We start from the raw sequence: 21,166 nt of genomic DNA, 5'->3' as shown, positions 1-21,166 counted from the left end.
AAAATAATCAGCTATTTCTTCTAACTTAAAAAAAAATGTGTTTGATTTAAATTCTTACATTACTTACCCTCACTCTTTAATAATAATGATCATGTAATTAAAAGTATCAAATAACTGGAATGTTTCAATTACCACATTTTTCATCTAAAATGTGTCTTTCATTACACTACATTTAATATAAACATTGCATTATTTAATATCATTTAAATGAAATCAAAGATTAATTGCACATTAATACATTTGTGTTCCTTGCATTTAGAAAGTTTCACATATATTTAAGAGATATGACACATACAAATTTGTTTTAAGAAACCAGAAAAGATTTCAAATTTTGGAATATTTTTCTGAATTCTGAAAACCAGAAGAATTGTGAACTGCATAATATTTAAAAAAAAAAGAATTAAAAAATCGCATTACTTTTAAATTACTGTCAATTCATAAAAAAATATATATAGAGGTATGGTAAATATGACAAAAGAAAAATCTCAGAAATCATGGACAGTCTTATATAATGACTCTTATAAGTCAATTAACATTTGTAAATCAAATTTGTACACCAACTCAAATGTACATACAGTATATTCACAATTAAAAGCTATTACTTTTATCTACAAGGGAACTTTTAATATCATAAAATCAATAATGGAATCAAATATCGTGATAATTAAACTTTTGCTTAAACATTTCAACACCGATCCAAACACTTAGAAAAAGTTTATTACACACCAAAATATATAAAGTATCAATGTTTGTTCGTTTTAAATTCTTGTTTCTGTGCATATCATCAAAACAAAGGAACGTTGTGGAAATCCGACATATCTCGAAATAGGTCATATTCTGAAATATGATACTACCAGTATTTCCGCCTTGTGGGTTTTGGAGTACAAAAACCTTTGTTTTCAGTACGAAAATTTAAGTTTTCGAGTCCATTTATTATGCAATAATGAAAAATGATAATATTAATTCCATAAGTTGATCATCATCCAAATTGATCAACTAAGCTTCTTTGAATTCCACTTGACTTAATATTGCATATTATGTAAAACATTAGGCATATTGATATAGTCCAGTTCGCTGTTGTCCATAATGTCGTTGATGAGGAACTCTGAACTGTAAAAATACAAAAAATAATCAATTGTTGTTTTATAATCTTCTTATAATAATAAATATAAAAAAAAACAAAATATGATTCCATTATGAATATCACATTTTTTTAAGCAGTTTATTAAATTTAAGAATGAACCCAGTCGAAAAATATGCATAAATATTTTTATGATTCTGAATTTCATAATTTTTAGAATATTTCTTAATCAGTGCGTTTGTCTCTGGTGTTATGATTGAATAAATTAATATTTATTATATGAATCGAAATTACAGAAAAAAAATCACTCTTTAAAACTTCTAATAATGCAGAGGCGATGAAAAATCTCTCGATAATTAATCTTTTGATACGGTCATTAACCCAGCAAGTATGAGGCCTACAATCTAGGTGCAATAGACCTCGATACGCTATTTTGTTTTGTGTCCATTCGAAATGTTCTGGGGAATATTATGATGAGATTTGGCTGTGAAATGATTGTTTTTTTAAAATTATTTTATAACTAAACGTGATAGGAATATCTACAGAGATAGAAGAATATATGAAGTAAGGAGAAAATTACTATGGATAAAAAAATTAACGGAGGACTGATTAAAAAAAATAATAAGACCAGCATGTTAATGACGAAAGTGAAGAAATGACATTTTTGATATCATAGAAACTTTTTCAATGCCTTGCGTAAGAAATTTCTTTTATTAAGGATGTCTAACATTCTTTCTTTTCATATTTTGCTGTAAAACAAGAAACTATTGCCTATCTGCAACTATTGGTGAAATTACATAGAGAGGCAACTAATCGCTAGTTAATTATTAAGCATAAATAGCCTCCCCTGAAAATTCAGCATTAACGAGAGAAAAAATGGTGATGTTTATCGTAAGTGTTTGTATTTAATTGTAATGTGTAAATCAAAGGAGAACGGCACACTTGTTAATAGTTAATATATCTGTAATTAGGTTTAATTCTTGCCAATATAACCAACTTCACCAATTACACAAGCTACTTAAAAGTATTGACACTGTTTCAATTGCTATAGACTGTAAAATCGACACAGAGAACCTTCAATATTACATCATGATTTAATATTAGGTGCACATGATTGTATAATTAGATAATAAATATACAATAAAAAACAAATGATGTGTTTTAGCAACTTAAGTATTTACTGTATATCTTGCCCAACTTGGTTGATACATCTTATGCGAAACATTTATAGAATCTTTGAGACAGAAATTATATAATTTATGTAGTATTATAAACTATGAATGCTTTAATAGCTGTATAACTTTTATTAATTTTCTATGATAAAATCATAACATATAGGTGGTGATTGGAATATGCCGTGGTAATATAACAGCTTAGGGTGAATATTATGTAGGGAATTAATTATGAATCTTTACACGGCTAGGCACAGATCCACTTTGACCATAAAATGATGCAGTTTATAGTGTGGTGTTGTTCGCACAGCGAGTAACTGATAAGCCTTCAGTGGAGTTCATTAATCTGTCCTGCCCTTTAATTATGCTTGTTGACCAGGTCAAAACACATTGAACAACCTAGTCCCCCAGTCTTACAAACAAGAGCTTTATCGGTTAAGGGTCCTCGCTGAACTGATCCGATGAGAATGAAATCGATAGTGCAATAAATTCTGTTACGTAACACTGTAAGTGAGTATGCTGACAATGAATCACCTCGTTTCATAATATGTGCTTTAGAAAACGAAGGATATTTACAGTATATAAATATTTTCTAAGTATGAAATATTTGCATTGTCAGAAGCATACAATAATTAAACCAAATAATAAAATAAGTGAAAAGTGATAAAGCCCAATTAACACAAAATGCTCAAAACATTGCTACGATGAATTCATGATATAAGCTGGCATTTAGAATATCAACCAATATCGTGGAGATATCGTACAAATCCTTGTGCTAACAGAATTAGGCGAATTTAAAAGAATATGATATAAAAGAAAACTGTAGACCTAATGATTGTTTGTTTGTTTTCTTATGGCACTTGCCACTGACAAGCCCGCTGTTTACGAAGACAGCGATTTAAGCCTGAGGGGAACGTCTCTTATTTTTTATAGCAGCGCCAACTAGGGCCAAGAGTACGACTTTGCCACTCACGCATCACTCATTCGCTTGCACAACCCCTTTTAATAGGAGGGCACATTCACACATCTCACAGATAGAACAACAGAAGAATAACCATGCCCAAACCGGGACTCGAACCCGGGACGCCCAGATCACGGGGAAGACGCGCTACCCCTATGCCAGGACGCCGGCCTAGTTTCTTATGGCACTAAGCCTGAGGGGAACGTCTCTTATTTTTTACAGCAGCGCCAACTAGGGCCAAGAGTACGACTTTGCCACTTCACGCATCACTCATTCGCTTGCACAACCCCTTTTTACAGGAGGGCACATTCACACATCTCACAGATAGAACAACAGAAGAACAACCATGCCCAAACCGGGACTCGAACCCGGGACGCCCAGATCACGGGGAAGACGCGCTACCCCTATGCCAGGACGCCGGCCAGACCTAATGATAATTTAGTATTCATAATGAATCCACTTCTTTTTGTAAAAAGGTGAGAAAGCGTATCAGGAAATAATTACACTTTATACTCTTAGAATATTTAATAAAAACTAAACATAGTGATTGTTTAAATTACTAAGAAAATATTGCAAAATCTGGATTGGATATTCCTTAATGGTAGAAATTAATACAGAAACATGTATCATAACTTATATAATTTGTGACTCATTTATAAAATGATTCATTTCTATGACAGTATAAGTTGACATAATCCAAAAATAGGTTATTCTGCGCCAATCTTATGATTTGAAATGATACCAAGTCTGGAGTTAAAGGTTTAAATAGATCAAGTATATTAAAAAGAATTTTTTTGTAAAACAGCAGTAATCAAAACTTGAAAAGTAAGTTAAATAAAGCAAGTAAAATGTTTAAAAACATCAATAAATAATCTATAGAAATCAATAGTTTTTAAAAAGTTAAAAATAGACTAATGGGGAGGTTCTCCAACTTTTTCGTATGTTGGATGATGGTGAGATAAAGTAGGACATACGATGAGAATGAAAGGTGTGGCACTCGGTTAGGATATGCGCGACTGTAAGAATAATAATGAGTGTCAGAAATAATGCAAGTTTTGGTTTCTGTGATCTAATAGCATCATAAACGAATCGATATGCATCGAGAAATCAGCAAATCAATAATCCTCCTGGTAGCTCTTGTTTTACAGATTTATGTTTATTCATTTGGATGAATATATAAACACTTTAAGAAAACCAGTTACTATGCTTTAAAATCTAATTAAATTTTATAACTAATCTTTGTATCTCCAAAATGATAAAATAGAAAATGGAATTTGATACTGACGATTTCTGTGAGTTGATAAAAGATTTGCTGTCCTTGCATTCATATATTTTGATTTTCCTTATGTTTTTGTAACGTTAACGCAAATTTGCACAACCCACTTGCGCTTTTTTTCTCATGGTAAACATAAATTGTGTCATTTTCATGCATTGTTTTTCATTTTTCTAAAAAAAAAAAAAAAAAAAAAAAAATATTTCTTGTAAATGTATAAATTTAAAATTGTATTACATTCACTATGATGAATCAAAAATTTAATTATTTCATATGCATAAAAGGCTATTTGTTACTAAATCAATAATAAGAAAAAAAATTGTTAATATGTTTGAATTTTTCTTTGCGCTGACACACTAAAAAAATTAAGGCCACGGCTATATTTCCATGAATTTCAATTCACCCTTAAGGAAAGGCCGCGATGACCTGGTGGTAAGGTAAGCCGTAGGGTTTCAAGTTCGAGACCCGATTCCACCGAAGAACCGTCGTGTAAGGGGGTCTGTTGCACGTTAAATCAGTCATACCAAACGTCCTACCGCTGGTGTGGTGTGGCGTGAAGAGGGGGTGTCAGCTCAGGTGTCGTTCGTCATCTGACCGCGGTTCAAAATTACGAGGTCCGTCCCAAAATAGTCCTAGTGTTGCTTTACAACGGGACGTTAATATAACTAAACTAAACTAAACTCGCCCTTAAGGAAATATTATAGTTTGACCGTTATTATTCTTAAATTTCAAACAAAATATCTTACCATGACTCATGTTTTCTGTTATTTGCAGTCCTGATGTTTGCTGCCTCAGACCTGTTCCAAAAACTAACTCTTCGTTACTCATGATATAAACTTTAGAAATTGTTGCTGTACATTTTAACTTCATATTACCACCTCTGAAGTGAAATTCGTTAACAATGAATTTCAGACTCAAGCTAGATGTCTCCAGACTGTCAGAATGTAAAGTTGTAGAATGTTCCATCACATACTCTGGTTTTGCCTGTGGATGAAAGACAAATCAATTTATCAATCAACTATTTATGCTTAAATTGTCCTTTTCATAAAAACAGAATAAAACTGTACTGCTGAAACAATATATCAAACGAATATGCATTTCTTAACATTATTAACTTAACATTTCTTAACATTAACAACATTTCTTAATTTTAGCTAGAAGCCACTAAGGAATGATCTTTTTAATGTATCTAAATATATTAGCTATACTATTTAATTTAGAATTATTAAATCTGAATTCTTTCATAAATGTATAAATTCACTACTGTTTTAGTACTATTTCACTACTGTTCTGTGTGAAAATAAGATGAATAACAATGGTGTTAAATCAAACAAATTTTCACACAGAACTCATAAATTGATATGTACCTTCTAACTGCTAATCATCTGGAGTGAAGATATTGCAAAATTGATCCCACTATAACTCTGCGTGATTATGGAATCTTGCTTGAAATATCACTCAATATGAATAACTGATTTTCGACGACAAAAAAAAAAAAAATCCGAACAAATTTTATTCATTCTTTGCTCAATCCAAGTCAATGTTATTCTTTCTACTGGAATCGGTTTTCCTTTTTCCGCATTGCTATCTTATTTTTTTTTTTTTTTTACACACATACAAATTGCGATATTTTTCAGGTTGAAATATCTGGTCCAGATTTTGCATTCTGTAGGTGTGTCTTTTATGAGTAGGAGCAATCTAAAATGTAGAAGAATTCAGCGAAATAATACAGGCAAAATATTTTTGAAGTAGATTTGTTTATGGAATGCGATTCTGCTGATTTTAGGATTAAAACTGTAGCCTAGAAAATTTTTCAGCTCTCTGATATTTAAAAAAAAGCAATGTCAATAATTACAATATGGCATTGTAATTTTGAAATGCAGATTCTCATGATTGGTATAGTGACAGGTTAGTTTCTGATAGATTAGGCAGATGTGATTGGTTTAAACATATTTTGAGATAACTGTCTGTAGCATTTATTAGGTTCGTCAAGATTACTTGTTGCTAGCATTTTATTTCAATAATTTGTGTAGTTTGCACCCAAGTATTTCAGCAAAATACTTTACTTTTATGTTTCAAATTTTGATAGATATTATTACCCCAATTTAAACAACTTTGCAAAGTATATTCTATTTACTGAGCTTTGCATTTTTCTAATATTTGTGCATATTTTTATTATCTAATTATATCATTGCAAAGTCTGACTATATTTAAAATTGGACTAGAATATTTCATCGTTGTTTTTTTGTAAAATTAAACCTTAATTATTAATATAACAATTTTTTTTAGAAAAATATTATTAAAAGCCTGCTTTTTTCTGAAATGCAATTAGCATAAAAAATAAATCGAAATTTTATTCTTTATTATTGAACATATGGAATGAAATACTAAAAGCAACAAATCTGCTAAATAATTAAAAAAATATTCAAAACTAATATCCGCTAAATTTTCTTTATTTCTTCGATAACTTTATTTTTATAAAAATTGTTGGATTGATAATGCGTTTCTCCCCAAAGTAATTATTTAACTTCCCATGCAATGTGAGGGGAGTTATCTATCAGATATATTCAAGTTATTGGAGGTCTAATTTCACTACACTTTACAAAATGTCCTAGTAACAATTACAGAACATGGTTTGGTTCTTGGAGAGGGTGGGGGGTCCTCAAGGAAAAATATATCGATCAGAAAGGTAGCAGTGAAACCGATTCATATACTAGTAGCATGTGGTTTTGTTGCGGAATTTATTAAATCTCGTGAAGATTCTCACTTGGCCAAATTTAGGAATTCACGGTTTCGTACGTTTAAAAGTGAATCTTATCGGTCCATAAGGTGTTCCATGGCTAATTCAAATCCATTGTCATTCATACTAAGAATGTCAGAACGGAAGTTTCACAGAGATCTTTATCGGTTTAAATTTTATATATAACGAATAATAAAGAATTAATTTTAGGTGTTCTCTGTATGCACCTCCAAACCTTAGTTTTGAGCAAACCAGTTGCTTTGATACCTCGCGAGCAAAAGATGCCTATACTAAGTTGTTTTTACTCTTTTAAACGACAATAGTTACAGTATCATTCATCACTAGTTGAATTCATTTATTTCACACTCGACCTATTTGAAGTGTTAAAATAGGAGTTTCTTAGAATGTTTGACTAATCGTGGCAGAGCATATGACTGTACTGTACTCTCGGCCCATTCGAAGCGTTTTGGTAGCGTTATTGCAGTTTTGGTAGAAACATTTTAGCAGTAAGTCATGCTGCGGCAACGAGAAAGCTATTGTGGTAGATAAAGTATATATAAGGCTTGTTCGTTCTCCATTTAATCTGTTATGATAGCTATTTAGTATGCCTCTTATGCCAATTTTTTCTCTAGTACTTTCCACGAAGACCGATTTCCAAATTCTCAATTAGCTCGATTTGTGTGTAATTTATGTGTAAATGTAGTAAAGAATTTGATTATTTACACTTTGCACTCTGTTCTTTATTGGTTGAGCTATCTACATTCCTCGTATTTTAAACCAATCGCGGTGCATCAATTTCCTCTGGCGATCACTATTTGAACTTGTATTTTGTATCAATCAAGCTTCCATGGTCTAATAAGTATATCCTTTAAATATGAAGACATTATACTCTGTATTATTGTACCCAGAGCATCCCAAATAGGGATACTTTAATTTGAACCACCTTGTATGTATGCACCAAGTTTGGATGAATAGCAAATAAAAACACATTTTTATAATAATAGAAATAAAAAGTATTAAATCCATATATTTATTCTTCAGTTTTGTCAATACTCAATGTTCAATAAAAGAAAATATAATATTTAATTTTTTTTACAAATCTAGCTTGTTTATCCCAGCTATATAGATATTATGACATATCTGGCGTTTTGAAGTTACCTAACCATAAATATTATACAATTATATTATCCAAACATCAACCAGTTTTCAATAAATCGCAGATTTTAATTTATTTTGATATTCTAAGAATGTGCCTGGACACCGTAATTGTATCTGTATTAAATAATACTCTACTGACAATATCGCTACGTTCCCTATCCGAATGGATTAATGTGAGAAGAATTTCTGATTTTCATCGATTAAACTCTGGACAGTTCTTGGAGAAGCTGAGGAGAATAGATGATACAAAGAAATAACGAAAGAATTTGGACAATGGAATTCGGGGAGACAGGGGAAATCAGACCAGAGATCGCAGAGAATATAAATTTTGCGATCAGTTGCTATTTGATGACAATACAGTGAATTTATACTTTAAAGTATTTTTAGAAGATGGTACATTTTGTATCGTTTATGGCTTGCTTTTGTTGTTAAGCTTTTCGGTTATTTTCGAAGTTTGAAATCAAATAATAAAAATAACCTTATTAGAATGAATATAAATAATGGGTGTGTTTCAGTGATAAGATATAGTTGATAATATTTTATATCCAACATTTAATAAAAATTATGCATTTATTTAGTTTATTCTGACAATTGTAAACACAAATTTTGCGCTTTAATAACTAAGACCGTGATTATCTGAATTTTCCTTGGCTTTTCAAAATGAAAGTATTCGTTTGGCTGTAAAATGAATAGCAAAAAGACTGAATATTTTAGAATGAATAAAACGCTTGAACGCCTGATGGCTATTTCAGTATAGTTCTAGTTATCTTGGATCATGCAGATATTAAATTTCTAGTGTAAAGACTTAGCTCAATCACCCTGAAACCCTGTTAACCACTGTGACATTCCTTTTTCCCACACTCAATAATTGGCATTCCCGGCCATTTGTATCATCAACGGAACTTCCACAGTGTTAAGTGCCTCCAGATTGCCAGATGGGGGACCCTTCTTTTACGTACGGTCATCTGGCCAATTAGTGTGAGTCCAGATAAGGAACCACACGTGCGTTTCCCAGCGAAATAAATCGTGTCTTCAAAAGGGGAGAGTATCAAACTCTCCAGATGTCAATTTTCATTTTTCCCATTGTGGAGGGTGGGTCATCAATGAACTTTCCCACGGTCGACCAGAGACCATTCAGGTTTGCTCTGAACTGTGATTGGGCATCAGGGAACCCAAATGTACCAATGTGGACATGAGAGGTGGAATCTGAGAGAAAAATAAAAGATGAGATTTTTCGGAAAGAGGAGAGAGGAGCTTGGTGTGAAGTGGAGTTCTGAGAAAAATTCCACCCAAAGGAAATTCGGTGGAACCCAAAACCTACCCTCTGTAGTATCCTGAGACGTCAACAGCCTATTAGCTGTTATTGTGGAGTTTCCTCCGAAATTGTTCGAGGGACTATTCTTGTTTAATGTTCGTGTTGTGAATAGCACCATACATTTAACCTAGAGGAGAAAGAGTTGTTTTTATGTAAATAAGGCTATAAATAAAGAAAATTGTATATAAACGCTGCCCTTTATTTGATCGGACAAGAATCAAGTCATTACACTAGGACTCCAATTTATTGAGACTGAAACAGCGCCGTTTCAGCAATTTCTTAACATAGCAATTGGAATTGAAAGACATGGCAAACCGTGAAATCAACTGTCGTATATCAAGGTTGAAGAAATCCGCCACACGAGCATGAAGCCAACATGTGAAGTCAAAAAAGACTTTGTAATTATTTTTACAAGTGAACAGAGCAAATAAATCGATTCCTTCTTTCATTGTGAAAAAAATATTAGATAGAAATAATTTATCATGTTTATGCTTAACAACTGACATGAAAATGGAGTCAACGAGAGCATTTTTTGCTGACCTTTAAAACAATGCACGTTTTAAAGCTCAATTTCATCGTATATAAGTGCATTACATAATTACTGAAAATGATTTGAGAACAAGTCGAAAATTTTCACAGCGGAGTAGATTTTTTTCTTTTAATTGCACATTAATTCCTTTCTGCTTTCCTTACAGGCAACTAAATAGAAATGATTATATTTCCACTTTTAAGTTGTGGAATAAGGTAAGAATAACAAAATTCCGAATTCCCCAATGTACATTTTATTTTTCACTACATATCTCTTTAACAATGTTAATTATTAGAAATTCTAAATCTGAATTTAAAATTTTCTTGACGATAACCGTTATTTATCTATACTTCGTATAAGAGAAAGTAAAAATGTCATTTATTTAACTAAAATTCTAAAGCAAAAACAACATTTAAATGAAGAATATTTTCGATCATTGGTAGATAAAATTTCATTTTACTTAATTATTTCAATAAAAACCATAAAAATAAGAATTAGATAATGTTATAGAATATTTATTTAAATTTTACGATTTCTATATACAGTTGGTCCAAGTGTAGCAATTAATTCTCTAATTATTGCATTGCAATTAATCTCTAATTATTGCATTGCCAATTATCTGCTACCTGCAATGTAAATAATGTGAATCCTTGTTATTTTAATGACAGAAATGCTGTTTGGGATAATTAAAAGCCGAAATCTTCGAAATTATCTACTTCGCACATGGACCATATTTCTGCCACTAATTTATTTAATTGTGAGTAGCTTCACAATATGAAGATAATCATGCGTAAATAAGTAAAAAAGTATGCTGCAAAATTTATTATTATTACTTTATCACATTTTAAAAATTGAATCGGAACTTTGTGTGAGTGATATTCATAGTTTTCAATAAATAAATAATCAATTTTGGATTTGAATACAGACTAAGACATTAATGCACGTGTAAACTTCTGTAAGTTGCCGTAAACAAATGATATCTCAGTAAATTTCATTTTACTCACAGTCTACATTGCCATACAATGGTTTGACAGACGGTATATGTCCAAAAAAGGAAGAGTAACTTACGACTTTATTCCTAATAAAGTAATAAAAATAAGAAGTCACAATCTACTGGTAATCCAAATTATATCAGGACATGGGAGATTTCCTGCATATTTCAAAAGAAGAATACATGAAAGTAAATGCATTTGTGGAGGAATCGATACTGGTTTCCACTATTTAAAGAAATGCATAGAAATCTCAGAATTTAGGAAGAATCTGAAAGTTGAAAATAATGACTTAAATACAGTACTGATGGTACCAGTTAATTTTAAAACTCTGAAGGACATGATGTCAAAACATTGTCAGCATTTTACCAACTGTTTGAAAGTGTTCGGGTTTCTGTTGTTGTGAAACGTGAATTTGGAAGCATATTTAGAATTTCGCGGATATTTTCTTTTAGTGGTGGCCTGTTCCTTGTTTAATTAGGAAGATGAGGAGGAAGGACAGTAACAAACCACTTTGTGGCCAATTCCCTCGAAGAGAATGTCAGTTTGACAAATCGGTCAATGTAAAGATGGACAATGCTAAAAATAGCAGTAGGCCACAACAAATCCTGTCGATACTGCTTCGTTCAGTGGTGGCGGGGTGGTCGGCTGTGCACAAGAAGTTTGCATTGTCAGTCATTAAGCTCAATCTTTGATTCCGAGGATGCTTCTCAAAAGAGAATAAATAGTTTGAATTTTTATCTTTTCCTTTCTCAACAATCTCATTCTGAAACCTAGTTTACAATACTCAATACAGAACATATATAATCGTTATAATAGAATCATAATTTCCAAATTCACTGTCACATAATTTTGATTAAAAATATCGTCATGTTAGCTTTTAAGTGCACCAAGTCTGTGTATAAACATAATTGCTATAATGTTGGAATCTTGCAAAATTCTCTAATTCACTGGACTCTTGCTAAATTCTGTTATTTTCCAAATGAAGATTGAAATAGTGACACCAACTCACAGTCTCTTCGCTGTTATCAAACAGATTGGGACATTAAGATATAGGAATATTTTTTGTTAAATTAAAATGAATTATTTATCATACACTATTGCAACCATTTAATTTTAATTTTTGTATTTAACGGTGCGGTTTCGGCTGATTTTGAGTCTTAATATTTATTTAAAAGAACGAAAATATCAAATTCGTTTAAAAGAGTGATAGTTAATAATTTTAATAATTAATTAGTTATTAATTTTTTAATAGTTAATAATTTTGGATCAATGATATTTATTTTAACAAAATTGATTGGAAAGTTCGAAGCAATTTTAAAAATTAGCTATTGATAAATAAATTACTTTTAAGTGAAAATGTTTTCGCACAAAGAATGAAAATGGAATCTTGAATTTAAAACAGCGTCCTAAATCGCACATACAGTATATGTATGACAAACATACGTACATAGTTTTATTATTATCAATTAACTTCAAATAGCATGCATAAATTTGGAAATCCTAAAAATCTGATTAAAATAGATTAAACCAAAGCATTTTGAAGAAAAATATAAATTTCTTTAGGTATTTGCTTTTATTCAATAAAAGTTTATAAACTTTCACAAAAGCTTCATACCTTATGCATTTTGGTTAGGCAACTTTGCATAAACAAATTTCTAAAAAGAAAATATATAAAGTTCTCCTGTACTTATTTGTTGTTTAATATAACAATTATTTTTTTTTATCATTTTACAGTAAGAAATATACGTGTTACAAATTAATACTTGAAAATAGTGACGTTAAATTTCTCGCATTAACTCTCGTATTACTCTGGATAAATCTCATTAGTTATTAGACAATGCCTTATAATTAAAAATTAAAAGTGTTTTAAGTCCGCATTTGGAAATGCCATTGAAATTAATAAAAAAAAATCAAAGCGTAATTTTAATTCATTAAAGAAGTGTACTGGAATATTAAAATTTTGAACGGTTTCGAGAGGGAAAGGAAATTAATTATTAAGCAAATTAGGAGAGTATTTTTATAATATGTTCCAGAAACTAATAAAATACTTCTTGAACTGAGTAAAGCAAATAGATTTCATTATTGCAGAAATTAAAATTAGTTTCAAGTGGTTGATTAATTTTTTTCATTTCTTTTTATTTGAAAACACATTTAAGACTAATTAAATTTAATGGAAAATAAAATTTCATATTTTATGTAATATTTTTAATAATAATTAGAAAGATAACAAACTTGAAATTTAATCTAATATCCTACGCAACACTATTCAAATAAGAAATAAAAGGTTTTTCTACATTTTTTTTTGATACAAAGAGAAAGTATAGTATCAGAAAATATGAGCTCGGGATTTTAATGAATTTTCACATTTCAGAGCTCCTGAGTCCGAGAAATGCAATTTTCGTATAACGCCTGTCGGTGAACACAATAATGCATTTAAACACTTTTAGTTAGACAGGTGCAATTCGATATATAGACTGAATAACAAATTTGTAGATTTTACTAAATTTTAAACGAAATGCCTTCAGCGGAGTCATCAATAGATTTTCTGTCTGGCTGTCCAGTTATTAATTACCGTTTTGTTCTCAAATGTTTCCTTTCAAGCATCATTCAAAATTGTGCCTTAGGGTGGAACGAAAAAACGAACTTTTGATTTTTAATTTGGAATAGCGCGGAAAAGATGTATTTTGGTATAGATAAGATAGATAAAAATTATAGAAAATACAAGGATGTTAAATTTTCATAAAAACACACTTTTTGCCACTTTTTAAAGGTTTTTGCTAACCTCGATTAGGAAAAAAAGCTTTAAATAGGCGTTATAATATGAATGGAAATATAAAAACAATTTTACTCTTGCAATGGTATGGCATCCGAGAAGCTAAGTCATCACTGAAGATGTTATTGAGGGGAGGCGGAGTTATGTCTGCGTTTGGTGACGAGATTAGAGCTGTGCCGAGTTCAGTTGATTTTGAGTCTTTGTTGTGTAGTGATTAACGTAACTGATTTATGAATTTATGCCCTTATGTACTTTGTAGTTAATAAAAATGGCTCAAGTTAAGTGAGTGAAGACAAGACAAATGTCAGAATGTCCTATTTTTGGGAAATTTAGTTATTTGTTTGAATTGCCTACTTACGAATCTGTTATGAAGTGCTACTGTTATATTAGACATAACCTCAAAATTGCTTCAGAGAAGGATCCTTCTGTGAGTGAAATATGTGACACTTTAGTTCGCAAAATAGAACAAATATGGTCAAGAATTTCTATTTCCATTATTTCTAGCAAAAGAAATTTGCAAATTATAAAAAATTATCATGCTAAATATAGGAATTTATTAAAGTGTAAAAGTAGAAAAGGTTCAAATAAATTTGATTCCAACCTCAGAAAATTTAGAGAAGAAGCTAAACGATTATTTGATATTGCTGCCTGTAAATGTGTAAATTGTAATACTTGCACTTGCATAAAAGAAAACAAATTATCAGTTATGGAAAAAAAAAAGTTTCTAAACGATCAACGCTCTAACATGAAAATGGTTATAGGTAACATTGATGTAGCTACCACAAGCGCTTTGCGGAAAAGAGAAGAAAGAAAAAGTAAACAACTACAGATAATAGTAAAGTTTAATCAATAACGGGCAAAAAATGCCAGAAATTCTTATTGACAGATCTGAAGAACAACAGTGTTCTTTAACCTTTAAGAAGGCGCGCCCAAAAAATAACGTCGATGGGCGCGCTGTATCTCACAGATACATGTTATATAGAGAGCCAGATTTTATTAGTTTTTTCACCTGTTTATTACAATACAACATGCACGTAAAAAGCACAGTATATTTTCTACAAAATTACATATTTTACAATTATTAATTAATTAAAAATACTATAACTGCAGTAAGTTCCATTCTGTTCCATTCTAAGACATTCCTTTATTATTTTAAGTTGTCTAAATTTTTTTGCTGCATGATAGACAGATAAATGAAGCATGCTGCAAACACAAATAGTTTTTGCACTTTAAGCAATTATACTTTGAGAGTCTAGTACACTTATCTACTGCACATGTGACACATCTTTTTCTAGTACTACTACTGACTTCAGTACTACTACTGATTGTCTTTTTCTCCATCGTTCTGGGCTCCCTTGTTTTGGCTGTCAGTAACACTTTACAGTCCTTCTTGAATAGATTGTGGAAAACCATATCCCGATTCTGATCGCCGTTTAATATGTTCATATGTCAAAGCATTGGATAATTGGTGGAGGAAATTTCGCCTACTACTAATGGAATGACCGTTACTCATATAAAGTATTTGAGCATTTATGCCAGCGATGATCAATATTGAGAAAAATACAGTCAACGGCCAACGTTGAGTTTTCTTTGCCACACTGTATGTTTCACACATTTTATCGCCTGCATCAACACCACCTTTTGTTTGATTATAAAAGGTGATCATATCTGGTTTTTGTTTATCGCCAGTTTGCTCATCAATAGCTTTATCGAAGTGCATGCTTGATAAAACAATTACATTTTTTTTTCCTTTTTTAAGAACGTAACTTACAAGTGTTCCTTCTCGAAGAAGTCCAAACAAAGTTGATGTTACTTCACGCTGTTTAGTTGTTTTAAGCTCTGCAGGAACAAATGCTTTATTTTTTCTAACTTTCCCAACAAGCGACAATCTATCTTTCTGTAAATCAGTCAGCAGTTCAAAACTGGTAAACCAATTATCCAATGTCACTTCCACTGCCTTTGATTGGTGATATCAACCTTTTTACCACATATTCCGGCTTATTACTTGCTGAGTAAGGACCATCTGGATGACATCATGGATAAATTTGCATAAGTAGGCGCGCGTATCTCACAGATACAAATGGCAGTTAACGGCACATTCTTACAAATATAATGTTCAACATTTCAAATACGTTAAAAAGATATGTTAATACTAGTTACATCATGATAATTTTATATTTAAATACAAAGTTCAATACTTAGGTAGATGGCCACGGTGTATCTCACAGATAAAATTCTTAAAAAAATATCGCTTGACCGACTGGAAAAACGAAGTAATATTACTAGCTGATGCATGCTTATAAAAGCGGAAGATAGATGTAGCCTGGTTGCGCCATCTATACGTAAAGTAAAGAAACTAAAAAAATAGTAAGCAGTTGTATCTGTCAGATACACACGTCCTCTTGAAGGTTAAGGAGAGCACACACAACAAGAGACAGATCAACCTTATCCATCAAATAGACAAGAAGAGATAAAACTACCAGACCCTTCGAAACTGAACGAAGAGAAAATTACTTAAATACGTATTATATTGCCAACTGTAGCTTCCACTGCTAACCGTATAGGAATATCAGATAGAGCTGCTGCAGCTATAGCTAGTGCTGTTTTACAGGACTTGGGTGTAATCACAGAAGAAGACAAAACCTATGTAATAGACAGGATGAAAATTAGTAGAACAAGATCAACAAATCGAAGAGTTCTTATTAAAGACAGTCGTTATACTAAGATAACCGAAAATATAGGATTGTTTTTGTTGGGTGAAAAGATATAATAATTGATCAAGAAAAGAGAGGTAGTAAGTTGTTTAAAAAAATTACTTCAGAAGTACACGTTTCATTAATAAAGGAACCAAACTCAATGATTTTAGGGCTGTAACATCTAAATCTGACACCCTAAAAAACATGGAAGACAATATACTAGAGATAGAGAACACAATAAACAACATTTAAACTTTGCTGCTGTTGGGTGTGATAGAACCGTTGTAAACACTAGGTATAATAATGGTGGGATTTCTTCAATGGAAAAGGAAATAGGAAGACATTTACAATGGTTAATCTATTGGTTCTGTTGTAATGAGCTACCACTGCGACCTTTTTTGTTATTTAGATGGTAAAACGAAAGAACCCAATGAGTTTAAATGTGGAATAGGTCAGCAGCTAGAAAAACTGTGCTAGTTTTTCTGTGGTTATCTTCTTGCCAATTGAAAATAACCCTCCTCTTCTGGAAGACAAAAATGATTTAAGTACAAATCAAAAATATTTATTGGATATGTGTACAGCTGTACCAAGTGGAAATTACTCACTAAATTTATCTTTAAGAGACCCTGAAAAACTTGCTCACTTCAGGTAGTTGACATTAGCCCATCGCTTGCTTCGATCGTATGCGGCAACTGAAAATCTTAAGACTCTGCCTGAGTACTTTGTGAAAGTGTATGTGCCTGTGTGGTTTAATTAGTTAAAACCATCCTGTACGTATGGTTCCAAACATCTGTTTAATATTATCTCATATTCACGCTATCTCTCTGACGATCTCAAGAACGTTATAGACCCGATTATTCAAAGAAATGGGTACTTCGCTGCTCCAGAAAATATCCTTTTATCCATGCTAAATGATGAACTTAAAATTCAAAGAGAACTTGGTTTACAACATGTTTTAAAAACAAGAACATAAATTAGAGACATAATTAGGAAGTTCAAAGTTCCAAAGATAAACTTAGGTTAAAAGGATTACATGGACATGATCTCATAGTCTAAAAATGAGGCGACTGAGCCCCCGTTGTTAAAAAATGTTTCCAGTGACTCTCTCAAAGACTTTATACTGATGGCATCTGAAGTTGAACCAAATAATATAGTGGACTCGGTTATCGACATTCTCCGGGTTTCTTGTCACACGTAAGCTGTGGAAAGAGCTGTAAAACTGGTGACCGAATCGGCCCAAAATGAATGTGGTTCAGTTGCAACAGAAGGATACATAAGAGCAAATATTGACTCACGTGTGAATATGCCAAAATGTAATACAAAAAACCCAGTTTAATGTGGCAATGAAGTAGAAGAAAAGATTTTGGACTGTAGTATTTGTAATCATTAAGGATACAAAAGTAAAAAATCAAAACTTAAAATTCAGTATTTTTTTATTATTATTATATTTTACAATTAAGAATTTTTCGAGTTGTAGTGCTTATATATGTATTTAAAACCATCTTTTGTAACATCATATCCAAAAAAAATTCATAAGATTCTTTTTTATCAAAGTTTACAATTTTTCAATTTTTTACAAACTTTATGTTGTTTGCGGTATCTCAAGATGTTATAATATTGCAACCAAATTAAAAAAAAAAAAAAAAATTAACCTAAACTTTATGTTGTTTGCGGTATCTCAAGATGTTATAATATTGCAACCAAATTAAAAAAAAATAACCTAAAAGGCACCTTTTCCTCTCTGTTACCAAACTGAAATGGAAAAAATAAATTTAAAGGCGCATTTTAAAATTTGTCAATTTTTCATTTTTTTTTTTTTTTTTTTTTTTTTTTGAAAATTTAAGCTCTTTGCGGCACATCAAGATGTTTCAATATTACAACTAAATTTTTAATTATTCTTTATGCACCTAAAAGGGAACTTTTCCCCACTATTCCGAAACAAAAATTAAAAAAATAGGTCATTTTCGTTCCACTCTACTGTGCATCATTTTAGAATTGTCAATTTTCGAAAAATGTGATTGTTAAAAATACCTATAGAATGGTAAAAAGTTGTTGATTGTTTTTTTATTAAAATCAGCTTAGAATAGTAAAATGTTTTTTTTTTCAAAACAATAAACAAAATTTTATGTTTCGTGGATAATTATGCATAGAATTACTTTTTGGTGTCACTTGCTTACTATAAACGAATAAAAGATATATAAATTAAATTTAATTCACAGCTTCAGCATCTAAAGTGTGTATCTTTATCAAATTTTAACCACATTTGTCGAAGAGTTGACTTTCTCTTTATGTATGCTACGTATGCATGCAAACTAATAAATAAAAGCTGTAATTTCTTAATTTAATAAGGGATCCTGTGATTTTAACTGTAGTGTTTGCATAAGTTTTTTGCTTTAATCCGTTGAAAAAATTGTTTACAAAATAGTTACTCTATTTTCTGATTATTTTATACTAACTGTGTCAAAGACTGATATTTCTGACTACCGTTCACCACGGTGGTACCGTTTTTTTTACTATACTATGAAGTGTATTATTTTCAGATTATTGATTCTCAAATTGGAACTCTAAGAACTCATGGCTTTGCCTAAAGTAATGAACTGAACCCTTGTAGGGTGAAGAAAGATATCACTTTTATTAGAGAATATATATTTTGGGAAGATCTTTCTAGTTATAGTTCATATTAAGATATTTTAAGAAACGCATTTGGTGTCAAATAAAAATAAGCCAATAAAATATTATTGATGAAATCACTTTGATTTTTAAGAAAATATTACGAACCTGAGAAATATCCCATTTTTCTATTTTCATGGCGGAATATACATCAAGACATAAATGCTATTTTTATGAGAAAATTAATAATACAAATTCCGTAATTATCCAAAAATTTGGTATTAAAGCTTAAAAATATTGAGAAAAATTAATAATTTTGAAAAAAGTGTTTCTGTTTTTGTCTCCACGCCTGTATAAATACTAGAGCATAAAAACATGCTATATGCGATGAATTTTCAAGATTATTTTGTATTAAATTTAGATTTCTGATAACTTTGCATTGAACGGCAATTAGAAAAAAGATTTTTCTAAAATTTTCATTTTTCATTAAACTAATAAGAAACTAAACAAAACAACCCTATAATAACGTTGTTTCAACGCTTTGATTATTCAACACATTTTAAAATTTTATAAGGTATCATTTCTTCCTTTACGTTCAATGCAAATATTATATAAACATTTTTGGAATTTATGTGCTTCTTCTATATATAGTGAACGGGTTAAATTCTTTCGTTTATGTTCGCCTTTGTTTCTATAATCAGAATGATATGAACATGCAGTGGTTTTACTGTAATTTCTCAACTGTTAAAATATTCATATAATTCCATTTTAGAAATAATGTAAAACATTATATTTTGTAATGCGATATTCAGTTATTATTTAGCTGGCATTATTATAAATTCTTATACAGCTATCCAATTCTAACAGTTATGCTTAAAATTTCTTGAAATTTTAAAGTTTTAAATTAAATAAAATCTGAGAATTGAAATAAATGAAATATGATTCTTTGATTCACATAATATTAATCCTTTCAATGGAACTGTCATAGAATGGCTGAACATTCGAAAAATAGAATAAAATTCTTTCGCAAAACATTACCTATTATCAAAATATCACAAAATATTATCTTAAGTTATCGTTTGATCTACAGAATCGATAAAGAAACATTTGAAATAGGCGAAAATAAACCAAAAGATATGATTCCAACTCAAATATTATCATTATTAAAAAAAATGCATTTATAAGAAAGAATTAAAATTTTAAATAAACATCTAGCTCAATATTATGAGAAACATATTTTTTAAAGATTATCGAACCATTCATATTCAATTTAGGGGATGCGAGTTTCAGCTCATAAAAAATAATTAACTAAGGAAAATAGAAATACATTCTAATATTGAAAAAAAAAAATCACAAAAGGTATTTTATAAAACAAAAGTCATATTCAAAATACATTTTTTTCTCATTTCCGAAAAACGCTGTTTGGTTTTAATTTAATTGTTATTTACCATTTTTTAATCAAGACGCGCTATTCCTATTCAAGCTATCTGTAATTAAGATATTTCCTTTATGCTAACGTATATTTAAGCGAGGACGGCAAAAAATCATTTAAGACGACGTTTATTACTTCGTCACGCTATTCAGAGCAAGCATTTTCGCTTTCAAGTCGAAAAACAACGGGGTGAGTCTGGGAAACAAACGAGAAAAGAATTACCTTCTTTCTCGTCAAAGGTAAGGTATGGTCTATTATCATCTTAATGCTGTCTACATGTGATGTTTAATTAACAAAAACTAGATTTCATTGTATATTCATTGCTGTTTTCTAAATTAACAAAGGTTAACAATGTATGTCGGGCTCATAAAGATCTCAATTTTCTTGCTTGTGTTAAGCCTTTTTATAAGATGGAACGCCATTTCCCGCGTCGG

The 21,166-nt window shown here is 30.6% G+C and overlaps 1 protein-coding gene across 1 annotated transcript in view; it reads right to left on the bottom strand.

Moving 5' to 3' along the window:
* Positions 1 to 339: 339 nt before the first annotated feature.
* The window catches only part of LOC129968899 (cell adhesion molecule 2-like), a 177,988-nt gene continuing 157,161 nt past the window's right edge, over positions 340 to 21,166 (bottom strand). The window contains exons 5-6 of the mRNA XM_056083234.1: positions 5,234 to 5,471; positions 340 to 1,110 (exon numbers count right to left, since the gene is read on the bottom strand). Of these exons, the coding sequence (XP_055939209.1) occupies positions 980 to 1,110; positions 5,234 to 5,471 (369 nt within the window). The 3' untranslated portion in view covers positions 340 to 979. The remainder of the gene's footprint in view (positions 1,111 to 5,233; positions 5,472 to 21,166) is intronic.

The sequence above is a fragment of the Argiope bruennichi genome, chromosome 5, assembly GCF_947563725.1.
Source record: "Argiope bruennichi chromosome 5, qqArgBrue1.1, whole genome shotgun sequence".
In the NCBI taxonomy this organism is placed as follows: domain Eukaryota; kingdom Metazoa; phylum Arthropoda; class Arachnida; order Araneae; family Araneidae; genus Argiope; species Argiope bruennichi.
This window is presented reverse-complemented; position numbering and strand designations above follow the sequence as displayed.